We start from the raw sequence: 16,306 nt of genomic DNA on the forward strand, positions 1-16,306 counted from the left end.
GTTACAGTTAGCATCTGAACTGAGACTTCTCCATATATCTGACTCAGGTCTGACTCTTCAATCTTCCCATCAGGATACTTCCTCCAAGTCTGTGCCTTTCACAAACCATCCAGTAGAGGGTTCTTTGGGTCCATTGAGCCCAGGAAATAAAGAGCTCACTGGCTTTGCTCTAGCCAGGACTCCATTGAATGGGAGGAACTGAATAATCTCATTTCCTATTTCAGAGCCATTTGAAGGTTAGGATTAGGAATTAAGGAAAGGGAACAAGTGCCCTAGAAATCTATTGACAGCCTCCAGCCTGGCAACAATGATAAAAATTGGGTCTAGAGCCCCTTCCCTCTCACTCTGAGGTGGGTGTCCGAGATCCAACAAGCCAAAGCTGTCAGGTGAGGCCATTAGCTTGGTGCCTAAATCTCTCTTACATTGTTAGGTTTGTGGAGAGTCAAAAATCCTACTTTGGCCAAAATGTAGCTAGGAGTGAGATTGGCCTGGCATCTCCTCAGACCATTCCCAGTGTTCTCCTATAAGCAGATGAGAACACCTGCAGGATTGTTTTCACTGAGCATATTTGGACTACGGGTGGGTAAGACTTCATTGTTTTAGAGCTAGTACAGACCCCTCAGAGAATCTGCCCATCCAGAGACCTGGGCTGAGCCTGGAGTTGGAAAATGAGCCTGAGAGAAAAGAGGAGACTACAATTAATTGTGAAGGCTAATTTAGACACTAATTCTTTTTTCTCTTTTGGTCGCTTACAGTTTTCTTGCTGTGTTTTGTTTTTATATCCCAAACATTGACAATTATTCCCACTTCGTGAGAGATCTCTTGTAACAAAGTAAAACATTTAAGTAGTACTTGTCATACAGTAACCTGATCCGAAAGTAAGATATCTGTTGATAGTAGCTAATATCTTGAACTTAAAGATGAGTTGAAAGAATACATTCACCTAATGCTTATAAAAACCATTAGTCTTAATGTATATTTGTGGAGTTGCCAAATGGGCAGCATAACTGATTTGGGAAACTTCACCCAGATCTATATAAAAGTAATGGGGCATAGGATCCATCACTCTAAGACACTCCCACACAGGAGAAACACACAAAAATGTGGAAGATGAAGACATTACATCACTGTATGTTAATAAAAACTAATATTGGGATTGTTGAATGTTGTTGGAAGCAGCTTACACACTTAGCATGTTTGGTGTATGGGTAATAGACAGTACCGCAGCAAAGTGCCACGAAGCACGCTCGGACTGGTCGGAGGAGAGTGAGCAGTAGCCATATGAGGAGCCCCAAAGGAGGAGTGTCCAGGAGGAAACTGTTGTTAGGCAGAGGTTAACCCTTAATTTGAAAGTACTGCTGGGCGATGTGGGAGAAGGGCCCCTTTCCTCTGTCCTTTCTTGTATCTGTGAGGAGACATCCCTGAGGTTACCTGGGCTGTGTGGGTCTCCTCCTTCAGTGTAAGTGTGCCCAGTACTGGCCGGACCAGGGCTGCTGGACGTATGGGAATATCCGCGTGTCCGTGGAAGACGTGACTGTTTTGGTGGATTATACAGTCCGGAAATTCTGCATTCAGCAGGTACAGACTCCTTTCCCTTCTCTGATTTTGTCAGTGGTTCAGTAATGCCCGGAAGGAAAGAAACATTTTGTAGAACTTCCCCAAGGGGCTCATCTGTCTGAAAAGGCTTGAACTGATGATTGTGACACCCTTCTAGGTCTCCGTATGTCCCACATGAGTGTTCCAGGCTGGACGTTAAAGCCAATCTTTCCCCTCCCCTGCAAAGGGTGATCAGAATCCATCAACCATTTGCCTTAAGTAACCCTGACTTTATGAGATTCTGTGGGCTGTACTGTTTGGGGCCCCTTCCTGGCCCCCCATGTCCTTTCTCTTTTTCTAATTGTTGCTGGGTTCTTGCGAAGAGCCCACAGTTCTCCCTCCTCCTGGCCTCGGAGGGACCGAGGTGCATTGTACCTTCTCCATCCTCAGGTCGGAGATGTGACCAACAAAAAGCCCCAGCGCCTTGTCACTCAGTTCCACTTCACAAGTTGGCCAGACTTTGGGGTCCCCTTCACCCCCATCGGAATGCTCAAGTTCTTAAAGAAGGTGAAGACATGTAATCCTCAGTATTCAGGAGCTATTGTGGTGCACTGCAGGTGAGTCCTGGCCTCTCTTAGTTCGGTCTGCCTCTCGTCCAGTCCCGTTCTGCCCCATGGAGGGGTGGCTGGGTAGGAAGCCATCCTGGGGAACCGTGGGGTAAGGGGGAGAGGAGAGAGCCCCAAACTACATTTAGATGGCCACAGACCCCGCCTGGTCTTGGCCAAACCTTTGCAGCCCATGACCTTTCTCAGAGTTGGGAGTGCAGGGTGGGCTGTGGCTGAAAGCCTCGGGCTTGGGCTGCCCGGAGGCAGCGTTTGGACATCTTGCCTGACTCATAACACTCCTGTCTGACCTCAGCGCGGGCGTGGGGCGCACGGGCACCTTTGTCGTCATCGATGCCATGCTGGACATGATGCATGCCGAGAGGAAGGTGGATGTCTATGGCTTCGTGAGCCGGATCCGTGCCCAACGCTGCCAGATGGTGCAGACCGATGTAAGGCACTTCTCCTGCGGGTAAAGGGATAGTAAGGCTGGACCCCAACCCAGAACCAGCTCTAGGTTACAGGCCCGTCACCTCCCCCTGCGTGTAATCGAGATCTCCTTCTTAGAGCTCTATTTGCCCACACTTAGGGGTATTTGTTGTTGGACTCACGAGTCTCCCTCTGGAACTACACCATCAGGAGCTAGTCTGTGTGGGAGAGCACAGAGTCACAGATTGGGGACAGTTCTGGTCTAAATCAAAGTCTGGGCAACGGGCACTCCCACAAGGGACCTATGAAGTCAGTCCGTGAGGGGTGCCTCCTTTGCTCCTTTAGATGCAGTACGTCTTCATTTATCAAGCATTGCTAGAACACTATCTCTATGGAGACACGGAGCTAGAAGTGACCTCTCTGGAAACACACCTGCAGAAAATCTACAACAGAATTCCAGGAAGTACCAGCAATGGGCTCGAGGAAGAGTTTAAAGTGAGTATGGGCTGGCCCTTGCAGCCAGACTCTCCCCTAAGTCTAGAGAACTCTGCACTGGGGAATGGAGAAGAGGGCAGCCATGTGAGGCACCGGGACAAAGCACAGGCAGCCTCTGGAGAATCAGAGAAAGGTGTGTTGGGGCCCAGAAACCCTCCCCTGAGCCCCTGGAGCCCAGCACCCACACTGGAGGCACCCTCTGATGAAGAAACCAAGATCTCTTCAAACCTTTGATGTGAAGCTGAAAGGGGGTTTAGAAATCATCTAGGCCAATTCCTTTGTTATTTCTTTAAATTAAGGCCCATGATCCACAGGGAAGATCAGAGCCAAGAAGCAAACCACAGGAATAGAATTTAGAGCTGGGAACTCCCTAACTCCTTTTTTCTTGGGCTTGCCTCCAGACTCCTGCTCAACATCCTTTGCTGGTCTCACAGTTTCCTTTTTCTGTGTCTGTTTGTCTCTCTTTCTCACACACACACACACACACACACACACACACACACACACTCACACACACAGCATTCTCCTGTGCTCATGTACAGTTGCTTCTGTCTTTTTTTCTATATCTAGGCCTAAGGAAGTAGCCTAGAAAAGTCAGGGGAGCATTGAGGAAAGGCATTATTTCCCATCAATTTTTTTGACCAGGGGTGAGGGAAAGGGGCTGAAAGGAGATATAGCAGAACCCAAACAAGTAAACAGAAATACTGGCTTCTGGTGGAGAATTCCTAGAGCCTGGGTGACCTATGAATTACCTGACCCAAAGATTCTCCCCATCCTCCACCCAATATAGAAGTTAACATCAATCAAAATCCAAAATGACAAGATGAGGACGGGAAACCTGCCTGCCAACATGAAGAAGAACCGAGTCCTGCAGATCATTCCATGTAAGAGAGCACTGTCCCTCTCCCAGAGTCCTCCCTAACTCAGACCTTGACTGATGGGAAATTATATAGACTCACTTCAAGACCAGATGGCCTTGTGTTCATCTCCCTACCCCAATTTGGTAAATTAAAAGCTCCAAAACATCTTCCTCTCCCTTCATCCCTTCTACAGCCTCAAAGCCAGTGGGGGTTGGGGGGAAGCCCTAAGGAGGAAAGTCAGGGCTGGCTTTCCGTTTGTGGCAAACTCTTTATTCTCTCTTATAGATGAATTCAACAGAGTCATTATCCCAGTCAAGAGGGGCGAGGAAAACACTGATTATGTGAATGCTTCCTTCATTGATGTAAGCAGTGCGGCTTTATCTTCTCTGGGCTGCAGAGTGACCTGACCTCTGTGCCCCAACTTTAGTCACTTCTGGGGATGCAGCCTCAGGCATCCTCCTCAGACCTCAGACCCTGGAGTGAGACACATCCTGCCTTAGCCTCACTCCCAGGCCCCTCCAGAAAGGAAAAAAAATAGAAGCACATCCCGGCTTGGGGGTCAGGAAATATTGAGTATATGCTCAGGTCAGCCAACTAAAAAGGTAAAGAAAGAAGTGCCTATCCCCAAAGCCTCCCACCTATTTGGCTGTGGGCACTGTTTCCCCAGACCCTACTTGCCAGGTTTTTATCTGGATCAGAGTTTTGTAGGGTCATCTGGGGAGAAACTGCAGAAAATGTCAGTGTACACACTCACCCCATCATCACCACTCCTCCACCACTACCCTGTATCTGTTACTGCCAGGAAGATTCATATTTTCTACCCCTAACTAGCCCATCTCCTCTCCTCTACCTGATCCTCATAGGGCTACAGACAAAAGGATTCTTACATCGCTAGCCAAGGGCCTCTCCTGCACACCATCGAAGATTTCTGGCGGATGATCTGGGAGTGGAAATCTTGTTCTATTGTAATGTTGACTGAGCTGGAGGAGAGGGGCCAGGTAAGTTGGAGGAGGGAGGGCAGCAGAACACCCTAGAGATGAAGGGATAAAGCAGCCTAGAAAAATGTCTATATATCTCCTCTAAATAATTTCAGCTAATTCAGTAATAAGCACCTTTTGATCTATACAGCCGACCCTGCTAAGACCTGGGAAAGTAGCAGCATCTCCCAGAGGGGAACAGAGGACCCCAAATCCCAGGACAGGATTTTCAGTGGCACCTGGCCACCAGACACATTCTGAGATAACATGAAGTTACTAACCTGGCCTCCGCCACTCACTCAGTCCTGACTTACTCCAAGCCCATCTATAGCCCACCATTATATGGGGACAGGTAACAACGGGACACATCACCTCTGTCCCAGAGGCTCTTTCCCAATGCAAGAGTCTGGGTCACTGGAGACCTGTCCAGTTTCATCTGCCCCTACTACATACCTGGAACTGCAGGATCTGCCACTTTCCCCAAGGAGGACCCTCAGCTTTCCTTAGGCATCGGACACAGGTCACGTTTTACTAATGCAATGAAGAATACAGACAGAAGGAGCCGCTAGGTAGTGCAGTGGATAGAGCACCAGCCCTGAAGTCAGGAGGACCTGAGGCTTAGACACTTAACTTCAAACACTTAACACTTCCTGGGTTGTGTGACCCTGAGCAAGTTACTTAACCCCAATTGCCTAAGCCCCCCCCCCCCAAAAAAAAAAAAGGAGTACAGATAGAACACTCCAAAGCTCACTGGAAATCCCCAAAAGTCCCTTTCTGGGAGGCTCTCTTCCACTCCTTATCCCCCTCCCTTCTAAGGGAGATTACATTGTTCTTTGTGAGAGTCAGGGGGAATCATCCCTATTTCCATTGAATATTGCTCTCCCCATTGGACTCCACCTTCACTGTTTTCCATCTCTTGTTTACAAAGCAGTTACTTTTTTCCCGGGAAAAAGTAGCAGCAGGATTAGGAGGCTGACAGTGTTGCAGCTTCTTTACTTCAGGGCCAGGATATTTCTAGACTAGTTGCTCTCACTTCTCCCCAGAAGATGAAGCTCCAGCTGCCCTAGGAGCTGAGTCAGCAAGGAACTTGAACACATGTCTTTAGTTCCAGGATCAAATGGGCTTGTGATTTTTCATTCCTTCTGGTTTTAATACTGTGCTGGGTCCCAAGAATCTCTAAAAGCAAAAGTGTTCTTCTGGGGCCACATGAGCTCTATTCTACTCAATCATCCTCCTCAATTGAATCTCCATTTTGCCCTCCATTTGGCTGAGTTAGGATGAATTTTCCAATGTGCCCCTTCTTTCCTGTCTCTCAGGTAGGGTGCTTCCCATTGTTTAGCTTCTCCCATTCCTTTCCTCTTTTTTCTTCCTATTCAGTCTTTTTCCAGGTCATACAAATGAACTACTTTAGAATTGTTCTCTGTAGACCATTCTCTAAACCCTGAAAGAAATGTGAAGTTTAAAAAAGACATTCCTTCCTTCATGAACCTCATAGTTTAGTAGGTGGATAAGTCATAAACACAGACTATGGCAATGGTGTCCCATGATCCCATGAGAAGTGCTTCAGAAAGAGGCACACGCCCAGGACTCTGTGGGCGGCCCTCTGACCTTGGTGAGGACATTGTGGGAGCAGCATGGGAGAGGGCTTCGTGATGTGTGGCTCCGAAATGGTGAGGGGGTCACCGTTTAATAAAAAAAGCTGAAGAGATCTCTAGAAGCAAAGCAAAATTTATTATGTCTTCCGTCCCACCTGTTGAGCAGGCAATCGAAGGGAGGAGGCACCTTCTGGTTGTGGGGTTAATACTTAAATCCCTAATGTAAATACCTCTCCCACCACTGACCCTCATCCTCATTGGCTGAGAGTCTTACACTCTAAATGCGGGAACTACCCTAGAAATTGAACTTGACCAATAAGTACATAGTTTTCTGTATTTGATTGAAATAGGGAGAAAATGATGTCATGGGAGTATAGCAGGAAAGGGACTTAATTATGCCCTTAGGCCTACTCCAACTCTGAAGTAGATGAAGCCTTATTCTATTTTCACAACTGTCTTGAGAGAGCTCACCTCATCTCATTCAGTGGGGAGTAGTACTGGGCTTTTTAAAGATCAGGCAGGGAAGAAAAGGAGACAGAGGAGTGAAGATGACCCTCATGACCAGAGGCCAGGCAGGAGTCAGACTGGACCCCCATAAATAAAGGGATTCTGACTTAACTAGCACAAGAGCTTCCTCAAGTCTTTCTCCACTCTAATCTGTTCTCCACAGAGTGATTAAAACAATTTTCCTAAACTACAGGTCTCTTCTGACAGGTCTCTCCCCCACTCAATAATTCCACTGGCTCTTCTTTAATACAAGATATCACCAAATACAAAGTCTTAAAGCTTAAAATCGCCTTCAGACTGAGGACACCCTGAATGGGAACATGGTGTCCCTCTACCCACTCTGCCTACTGGCTGTCCAAGGTCGCTCAGTCAACAAGCACTTAGCACAGGGCTTGGCACACGGTAGATAATGGTCTACTTTGTGTGTCCTGTCCTGCGCTAAGCCCTGGGGACAACTGTCCTTGCTCTCAAGGAGCTCAAAACCTAATGTCGGTGTGTATGAAAGTGTGGCTTCTTTGTATGTTTCGAATACACACACATTTGTTTTCCCCATTAGAATATAAGTTCATTGAGGCAGGGATGGTTTTGTTTTTGTCTTTCTGGCACCTAGCATATAAATACTTGGCACATAAGTATATGGTGATTGATTTGATTCAGGACATAATAGACATAGTAGAGAGACTACTGAGCTTGAAATCAGAAAGATTGTTCAAACCCCAGCTCTGAAGCTGCAAGCTACTTGGGACTTGTCTCCTAATTTGGAGAATGAGAGTGAAGATACTCACAACATATATCCTGGGGTTATTGTAAGGCTTAAATGAGATATATACAAAGCACTTTGCAAAATTTTAAGTTCTTGTATAAATGTCAGTTATTACCAACTTAGTATTATTAGGCAGAGGGAAAAGATAAATTAGAAGGAGAATGAGTAGTAACAAAAAAGATATGCTTAGTAAAATGTGTAGGGGACAGACCTTGGGGAAACTCCATCCTACAGGGTCAGGAATAGGACAAGGAAACAGAAAGGAGCAATCTGAGAAATCAGAGAAGGGGCAGCAATGTGATATCCCTAAAGGTAGGACAAGCCAAATTATCCAATGAGAGAGAAGTGATCGGTAATGTCAAAGGTCTGAGATTAAAGAATTTTCAGAGCCCACTGAATTGGGTGATTAGGAAGTCATTAGAGATCTTGGAAAGAAAGGCAGAAAACAGATTTCAAGAGGTTAAAGAGAGTAGGTAAAAAGGCAGTGGACACTTTAGGTATAGAATTTCTTTCTCAAGAAGGTTAATAGTGAAAGAGGAGGAGGGGAGATAAGAGGAGACCATAACTACATGGGTTAGTAGAATTAAAGAGAAAGCTTTTTAGAATAAGTAGAAAGCAGATAGTAGAAAGGAAGAAACTGTGGAAGGCACAAGAAAAAGTCAGGCTATTGTTGAATACAAATTCTACAAGACAAAGGTAGGAAATAGGATCAAAGGTATTAGTTGGGGGTTAACCTTAACCAGGAGAAGGGAACCAGGAGAAAGGGGGAAAAAATTGACCACACTGAGATTGAAGAATAGAGAATGGACAGGAAAATGCCACACAATAAAAATACTAATATATATCCCGAATGTTGTTCAATGGTTATGACTAATCTTGACCTGAGAAAAGCGATAAAATGTTCCTTCTTTCCTTGGGTAATGAGGGATCATCATGCAAGATGCTGGGAAGTGTCAGACACAGTCACAGTGTGGAGTTTGTCTGATCATTTTTTCCTTGTTACCAGGGAAAACTCATTAGGAAGAGGAAAGGATGGGCAATGTGTCAGAAAATGACCATTTTTTTTTAAATAAAAAGACATCAATAAAATCTTAATTTAAAAAAAAAAAGAGAAGAATTACTGAGAAGGGGTAAAGGAGAAATATGCTATTGTGCTTACTTGAGAACACATTATACACATATACACACACATGTACACAAACACCAATCCAAGCTTGCCTGGTCATATTTATAGAATTCCTATTATTCCAATTCCTTAATTGGTCCACTCCAATTTTCAGCTCTAGCTGTATCTGGATAATTGAGTGTTTTACAGGATGTCTTTTCACCTTCTGAGAAGAAACTTTGCTAGAACAGTTTTAAAGTAACAAGTTTGTCTTGCTGTAACATTGTAAGGTTCGCCAAGAACTTTTCTCACAATAGTCCCGTGACTCATGTAGTAAACTGTATATTCAGATAAGAAAACTGTAGCTACAAGTTTAAAGGGTTTGTTGCCCAGGGTCCTGCAACTAACTTCCAAGCCTACATCCACATTCTGATTTCTGCCGCTTTTCCTACTATATCGCACTACCTCTAGTCCTCCAACTTTAAATAAAGTCATAGCACATTGAGTTTCCACTACAATAAGAAGGAACTGAAAGATTATTTATCGTGATTCAATTATTTGACTGAGGAGGAGACTAAGATGGAGCAGGGGGAAGAGCCTAGTCCAGCATCACAGAGCAAGCTGGTGGTCAAGCTGGGCCAAAAGGCCAGCTCTCAGAAATGCCAGTGTGGGCTGCTGGGCTGCCTGTTTTATCTGGGCCGATGGCCCTTGTGTCCCCAGGAAAAGTGTGCCCAGTACTGGCCGTCCGATGGCTCCGTGTCCTATGGGGATATCACCGTGGAACTCAAGAAGGAGGAGGAGTGTGAGAGCTACACCGTCCGAGACCTGCTCGTGGCCAACACCAGGGTAAGGGCACTGGGAGAGCAGCAGCTGCGGCAGTGGGGCGGCCTCCGCCTCCAGCCTTCCGTCTGACCCAGTGTGCTTTTCCTCAAGGAAAACAAGACCCGGCAGATTCGACAGTTCCACTTCCATGGCTGGCCTGAGGTGGGGATTCCCAGCGACGGCAAAGGCATGATCAACATCATCGCAGCCGTGCAGAAGCAGCAGCAGCAGTCGGGGAACCACCCCATCACGGTCCACTGCAGGTACCGCTAGTGTCCTCCCCCCCCCCCCCATGCCCGTGGGTCCCCCCATCCCAGGGGAGGGAGGAGAGGCCGCAGATGGCAGTCAGGAGCAGTCAGAGGAAGGGGGCTTTACCATGTCATCTCTTGGGAGCCTTAAGGTAACCCCAAGCAAGGTTTCATACCATTTTACAGAGGGGAAGCTTGAGCCTTGGAGATGGATCTGAGTGGGTGGAGCCTCAAGTCTCCCTGAGTTTCAGTCCCACTCTCTTCATTGCACCACACAGCCTCTGGTGAGGTGACAGCAGGCCTGGACTGGGAACCTTCAGTGTGCTGCACTGGGGAGGTTGTGCAATGGAACCAGGGTGGCTGGAGACTGGGAAGGGAGAAAGCCCACCTGAGACTCTCACAGGAGCCAGAGATCGGGAAAGCAGTGAGCAGAATCAAAATAGATTTTTCCCCCTGAGGCAATTGGGATTAAGTGATTTGTTCAGGGTCACACAGCCAGGAAGTGTTAAGTGTCTGAGACCAGATTAGAACTCGGGTCCTCCTGACTTCAGGGCTGGTGCTCTATCCACTGCATCATCTGGCTGCCCCTGAAATAGATTTTGAAGGGAAAAGTGAAGAGGACTTGGTGAGAAAAAGAAGTTCCTATTAAGGGAGACTTCAGGGTTTTGAGCCTGAATAACGGGAGGGGCACTGATATGGGGCAAATGATAAATGAAGTTCTGATTATGTTCAGTTTAAGGGGTTATGGTACATTGATAATATCACTAATGTCTTCCAGGTACCTCACACTCAATAATTGTCTCATGTAGGATGAGAAATAGATAAGTGGATAGGTAAGGTAGACATAAGTAAGTTCAGCAAGTCACATGATCTATTTTAGGGAAGGTCTCACCAGCCTTCAGTACAACCTCTGCTTAAACAGGAACCCCCTCTGCTGAGAACATAGCCATCCATCCTCAATTTGAAGACCATGTCCATCACCACTCTCCTGCACAGGTGGCCCCTTGTACTCCCTTCACTTTTCCTAGCCCTGGTTCCTGTCATCAGCACAGCCAGTGCCCAGAGAGCCCAGGGATTCCTTCCCCAAGGGGAGAGATGATCTAGGCCTAGAGGGTCTGTCAGCAAGGTCTGCAGCATTTAGAAATGTATCATTGTTGAGCCGGGGATAGAAATACCAGAATATCTGCTTCTAGCTGGGGGTGTTGTGGGAATCTCAGTCATCGCTTAGGCAAGCCTGTCTCTCTCTGTCCCTTTTAGTGCTGGTGCAGGAAGAACAGGCACATTCTGTGCTTTGAGCACAGTCCTGGAGAGGGTGAAAGCTGAGGGGATCTTGGATGTCTTCCAGACAGTGAAGAGCCTGAGGTTACAGAGGCCACACATGGTCCAGACACTGGTATGTCCAGACCTTCTCTCTGCCTCTAGCATCACTGCAATAGGCTTGAGGAACAATCGCTGACCACCTCAGGCACGAGACCAGGGAAATAACATGGTCAATGAGAAACACTAGTCAGCAATTTGTCTGTTCACACCATATATTTCTCTATCCCCATCCTCCAGGCCTTAGGCCCCTGGCTCCAGCAACAGACTGGCTTGGTCAACAGCAAAAGAATCCATTATTTTTAGGAAGCAATTATATTGTTTCTCTCTTTGCTTTTTTAAAAATATATTTATTTTAGGCATATTGCTTTTTGAATCATGTTGGGAAAGAGAATCAGAACAAAAGGGGAAAACCATGGGAAAGAGGGAAAAAAGAAATGAACATAGCATATGTTGATTTACATTCAATCTCCATAGTTCTTTTTCTGGATCCAGATGGCATTTTCTATCCAAAGTCTATTGTTTGAAATTTGAAAGTCACACTAGAAATCTAGTAGACCTGGGCTGGCCCAGAGGAGCTGAAAATGGATTCCCTTGGCTCTGATTCTTCTTCCTCAGAAACTTTAGATTCCTTGACCAGCCAACCTGATCACCTTATAAAGAGGGTTTTGTGATCTCAAAATCTAGACCCTCCAAGAGTTCTGGGGGAGAAGATACTATTCACATGCCTGTTGTGGAAAACATAGGAAATTAGTAAATCCGGTGAATCTGGAAACAAGGAATTGAGATTTTAAAAAACAAAACAAACTGTTCGGGCCCCAGTGGCCCATAGGAGCTAAAGCTGTGAGCTCTGGGCCCATGTGCCAACTGCTCATTATTCTAATCAAACTGACTCATCTCCACTTGTCTCCTGTTCAGTCCCCAGTCTACACATGGCTTTGCTGTCTGGCCTTTGAAAGGGCCCAGCCAGCATTTCTTTTTCCTCCTGGCTGTTTGCCTTTGAAGATTGCATCTGCTCGATGGGGAGAGATGAGCAGAGAGTCGGGTTGTATAAGCCAAGAGGGGAATCTGACCCCTTCACTTCCTCTGAGGTGACTTTCATGTTTGCTTCTCCTCCTCCGCAGGAACAGTACGAGTTCTGCTACAAGGTGGTACAGGAATACATCGACGCCTTCTCAGATTATGCCAACTTCAAATGAGAGACGCCGAGGGCCTGTGCTCAGAAGAGTTGCCTTCTTTAATATTTTGTACCATTCTATTTGTTAATACACCCAGCTCTGTGTATATATCTTACCTGTTTGAGAGGTTGGTACATAGGCTTCCCATTAGCTGGAGATTTTATATGTAGCTGTGTTAGCGCTGATAGTCTTTTTTCCAATGTTTGATTGGGGAATTAAATAGCGTGCTGTTTGGATTCATATCGTGACACCCTTTGCTGGAGAGTGGGCCCAGCTGGTGTTTGTTTTGTAAATCTTTTCCTGAGGAAGAAAAGCCTTTTTAACAATATTCATTCCAAGCAAATTCATACAAGATGAAGCACAAAATTCTTATTTCACAAGGAAAATGGTTGCACATTTTCCCCTCCAAGGCCCCTCCTACACATTGACTCACTCTTGCCATTGTAAATACCCCCACCTTTTTTTACCAGAGAAAATTCTCCCCTGGGGAACAAAGGGACCAGGACTGCAGCTGAAGGGTCCTTGCTGCCATCCCACCAGGGCCCACTAGATAATAAAAAGGCTTTGTCTTCCTGCAGACCCATGACATGTCTGTCCCTCTGTCCTATCTGGGGGGGAGGGCCAGATGCAGGTGGGTGGGGAAGAGGGAATCAAGAATTTTGTGCTGAGAAAGATGGATGCTAGTGTGCCTCTTGTCATGGGGAGAGGGGACTGAGACCTCCCATCCAACAAGTCCTACCAGCCATACCCCCCGAAATTCTACCAGCCACTCCTCTCTCTGTGACCCTGACATTGCCAAAGTGTCGGCATCTCCGTTAGCCCTGGTCCTTGAGGAGAAAGAGGATTCAGCTGCAAGATCTCCAACCACTGAGGACAAGGGGGGCTCAGGAGGACCTTTTGCCAATAGGGATCATGTGGACCTTGAGCACATCCTAGTCCTCCAAGGGCCATTGAAGGGGTCATTGCTCTTTATCCAAAATCAGCTTGTGTGTGGCCATTTCAATGATGCTGTGGATTCCACTAAGGTGTAAAATGGTCTCTTTTATGTCTGTTGCATGTATATGGTATGATGGAGGGGGTCGGTTTGGGGGAAGGGAGAGAAGATGCAGCATGTGATTCCCAACTCGAGGGAGACCTGGACTTGCACTCCCGGAGCAGAACAAACAGCCCACTCCCAGTTCTCTGGATGTCTACAAAGGAGTGCCTGACCTCCCATCTGCTTCACTCCTCTATCTCCTCATTTTTCTCTTCCCCTTCCTGCCCCTTCTTCCCTTCCTACTATCTCTGTCTCATCTCTCTCTACACTCCCCCTCATCCCTCTCCTCTCTCTGCCCTCCCCTCTTTCTGTCTCTCCCTCTCAGTGGCTGATGCGCGCTTGCACTCTCTCTCTCTCCTCGCTCTTTTTCTCTTTCTCTTTTTTCTCTCTTCCTCTCTCTTTTTTTTTCTCCCTCTCTTTATCTCTCCTCTTGCTCCCTTCCTCTTTTTTCTTTCCTTCCTCTTCCCTTCAATAATCATCACCTTTTTCTCTCTTCCTCCTTTTCCCCTTTCTCTTATTCCTCTCTCCCTTTCCCCTCATTGAATTGAGAATTTATACTTAAATCCTATCTACCTTGTGAGCCCAAGTTTTCCTCATGACCTCTAGGCAGACCCTATGGCCATAGGGTCTGTTGGATTGCTTTGGTATACCTGCTGCCATCTACAAGGGTCAAGCCTTTTTTGTTCCCTTTCCTCCTCAGTCTGGTTTGAGTGCAAACAAATCTTCCCCCAAATCCTCATATACTCAAGTCTTTGCTGGCTCCATACACTGAGGGTTGAAGAAGAATCTCCTCGAAGAGACTGGACACATGAAAGTTCCAGGAGAAAACAACCAGAGTGTGTTAAATCCTCAAACTAGATATCCTGTATACATAATGACTGCTAGAGATGCTGGTGGCCCATAGGGGTACATCTACAGAGCCCCCAGTACATCGAGACAAGGGAGAATTAGAGTTTGTGAGCTGGGAAGGGCATGTGGTCAGACTAATGCTTAAAATAATTTTGATTATGTAGCCAAGATGGGTTGGCAGACCAGACTGAAAACATGGAAGTCAGTAAGGAGACTGTTTAAATGACCAAGAGTGAAGTGACAAATGAGGGTGTGACAAGGAAGGAGAAGGTGGAGGTCAAACTTCAAAAGAACATTAAAACAAGGAAATTGGGGTGGTTTTTTTTGGAGGGGAGAGAGGACTTGGAATAGACGATGACTAATATTCTAAGTCAAGAAAAACAAGGAAGTAGAGGAAGATCCAGTTTGTAAAAGAAAATTGAATTCAATTTTTAAACATTGCAAGTATAAGGTGATGGTAGGACATCCAAGTAAAAATAATTTAAAAAATATTTGGGGAAATGTAGGGTCTGGAGCTCAGTGAAAATGTCAAGACTGACATTTTTCCAAGGGAGAGTTGGAAGAGGATAAGAAGCCAGCAAAGAAAGAATAGGATGCAGTCTCAGAAATTTTAATGGAATAAAAGCATCTGAAAAAAGCCAGAGTGGAGCCAAAGGGTTCCAGAAAAGATAGCTCCAATAGTCAAAGATAGAATGGCTGGAGAAAGATTCAAAAGTCTATGAAGACATGCTGAGGAAGAGCAAGAGAGTGATGGTGGCCTTGTCTTCCAAATTAGAGTACACCTTAGAAAGGGCATCTCTCCAAGCTTGAAAAAATTTAAGACCGGTTGAGGAAGCTGTATCCTTTTTGCCCTGTCTCTAAACATAGCTCCCTTTTCCTTACACAGAGCTGAAATCTGCTTTTGTAAAGCTTCCCCCTTTCCTGCTAGATCACTCTCTGAAGCCAGACCTAATTTCATTGTCAACACTCATCCAAGTACTTAAAAGAGAGCCTTCACCTACCCCCTGAATCACCTCTGTAAACTAAACATTCCTAGTTCCTCTATTGATCCTGGTAGAAGTTTTCACTTCCTCCTTTTCTTCTGAGCACTTGTCGACATCCTTACTTGTGTGATGGTCAAAATAGAATATAGTGTAGCAGATGTGCTTAAACTAGGGTGGGGGCCTGGAGGTGATCATGAGATCTCAAATATTTTGCAGGTACAAAAAGTAAGATAATTTTACCCAAAAATTGGCAAAAGTTGTAGAGCTGGAGAGATAGGCATTAGTGAATTAGAGGAGGGGACAAAATGGAGGTGCCATTAAGTAGGTCAGTAAGCATTAAGGTAGCTGAGTAGGGGAGTTGGGAACATTCATTTAATTAAGTTCAAATCTGACCTCAGATAATTAGCAAGTCACTTGACCCTATTTGCCTTAATTTCCTGAGGAGGAAATGGCAGTACCTTAGCCCAAAAAAACTACATGGGGCCATGAAGTCAGACATGCAGATGGGACACAAAGAGAGGCAAAAGACATCTCACAGTTTCACTGGGGAAACAACATGAACATATAAACGTGTTTTTGAGAGAAAAACAGAAGAAAGTCGCTAGAATTAAGAGGGACTGGGAGGCCAGGAGGTGGAGATGAGAAGAGAGAGCCTCCCGGGCACGGGAGACAAAATGGTGCCTTATCCTAGTTAATGGCCAAGAGATGGGCACCACTGGATCAGAGAGAACATGGCAGTATGTAAGGGCTAAGAAGACTAGAAGCGTTGGCCATGAAGGGCTTTGAACACCCAACAGAAGGCTTGATCTTTCATTCTGGAGCTTATTGAGGAGGAGATGATGTGGCCGGGCCTGTGGTTTTAGAAAAATCACTTTGGTGACTGGGTGGGAGCAAGGAGAAGCGGGGCAGGCAGACCCAGCGGCAGCTATGACAGTAATGCAGTGTGGCAGGAGGGAAGGGGGCTGCAAGGTGAAATCCACAGCTCCCGGCAAAGGCGTGGATAT

At 46.1% G+C, this 16,306-nt stretch overlaps 1 protein-coding gene across 2 annotated transcripts in view; it reads left to right on the forward strand.

Moving 5' to 3' along the window:
• Positions 1-13,458, forward strand: part of PTPRA (protein tyrosine phosphatase receptor type A) — a 203,864-nt gene extending 190,406 nt beyond the window's left edge. For both annotated transcript variants that reach the window (XM_051965682.1, XM_051965683.1), the window contains 11 exons: positions 1,459-1,578; positions 1,987-2,153; positions 2,455-2,590; positions 2,913-3,062; positions 3,853-3,946; positions 4,208-4,284; positions 4,786-4,920; positions 9,590-9,715; positions 9,803-9,954; positions 11,197-11,332; positions 12,381-13,458. In XM_051965682.1, the coding sequence (XP_051821642.1) occupies positions 1,459-1,578; positions 1,987-2,153; positions 2,455-2,590; positions 2,913-3,062; positions 3,853-3,946; positions 4,208-4,284; positions 4,786-4,920; positions 9,590-9,715; positions 9,803-9,954; positions 11,197-11,332; positions 12,381-12,455 (1,368 nt within the window). In that variant the 3' untranslated portion in view covers positions 12,456-13,458. The remainder of the gene's footprint in view (positions 1-1,458; positions 1,579-1,986; positions 2,154-2,454; positions 2,591-2,912; positions 3,063-3,852; positions 3,947-4,207; positions 4,285-4,785; positions 4,921-9,589; positions 9,716-9,802; positions 9,955-11,196; positions 11,333-12,380) is intronic.
• Positions 13,459-16,306: the final 2,848 nt, after the last annotated feature.

Source organism: Antechinus flavipes, chromosome 6, assembly GCF_016432865.1.
Source record: "Antechinus flavipes isolate AdamAnt ecotype Samford, QLD, Australia chromosome 6, AdamAnt_v2, whole genome shotgun sequence".
NCBI classification, from domain to species: Eukaryota; Metazoa; Chordata; class Mammalia; order Dasyuromorphia; family Dasyuridae; genus Antechinus; species Antechinus flavipes.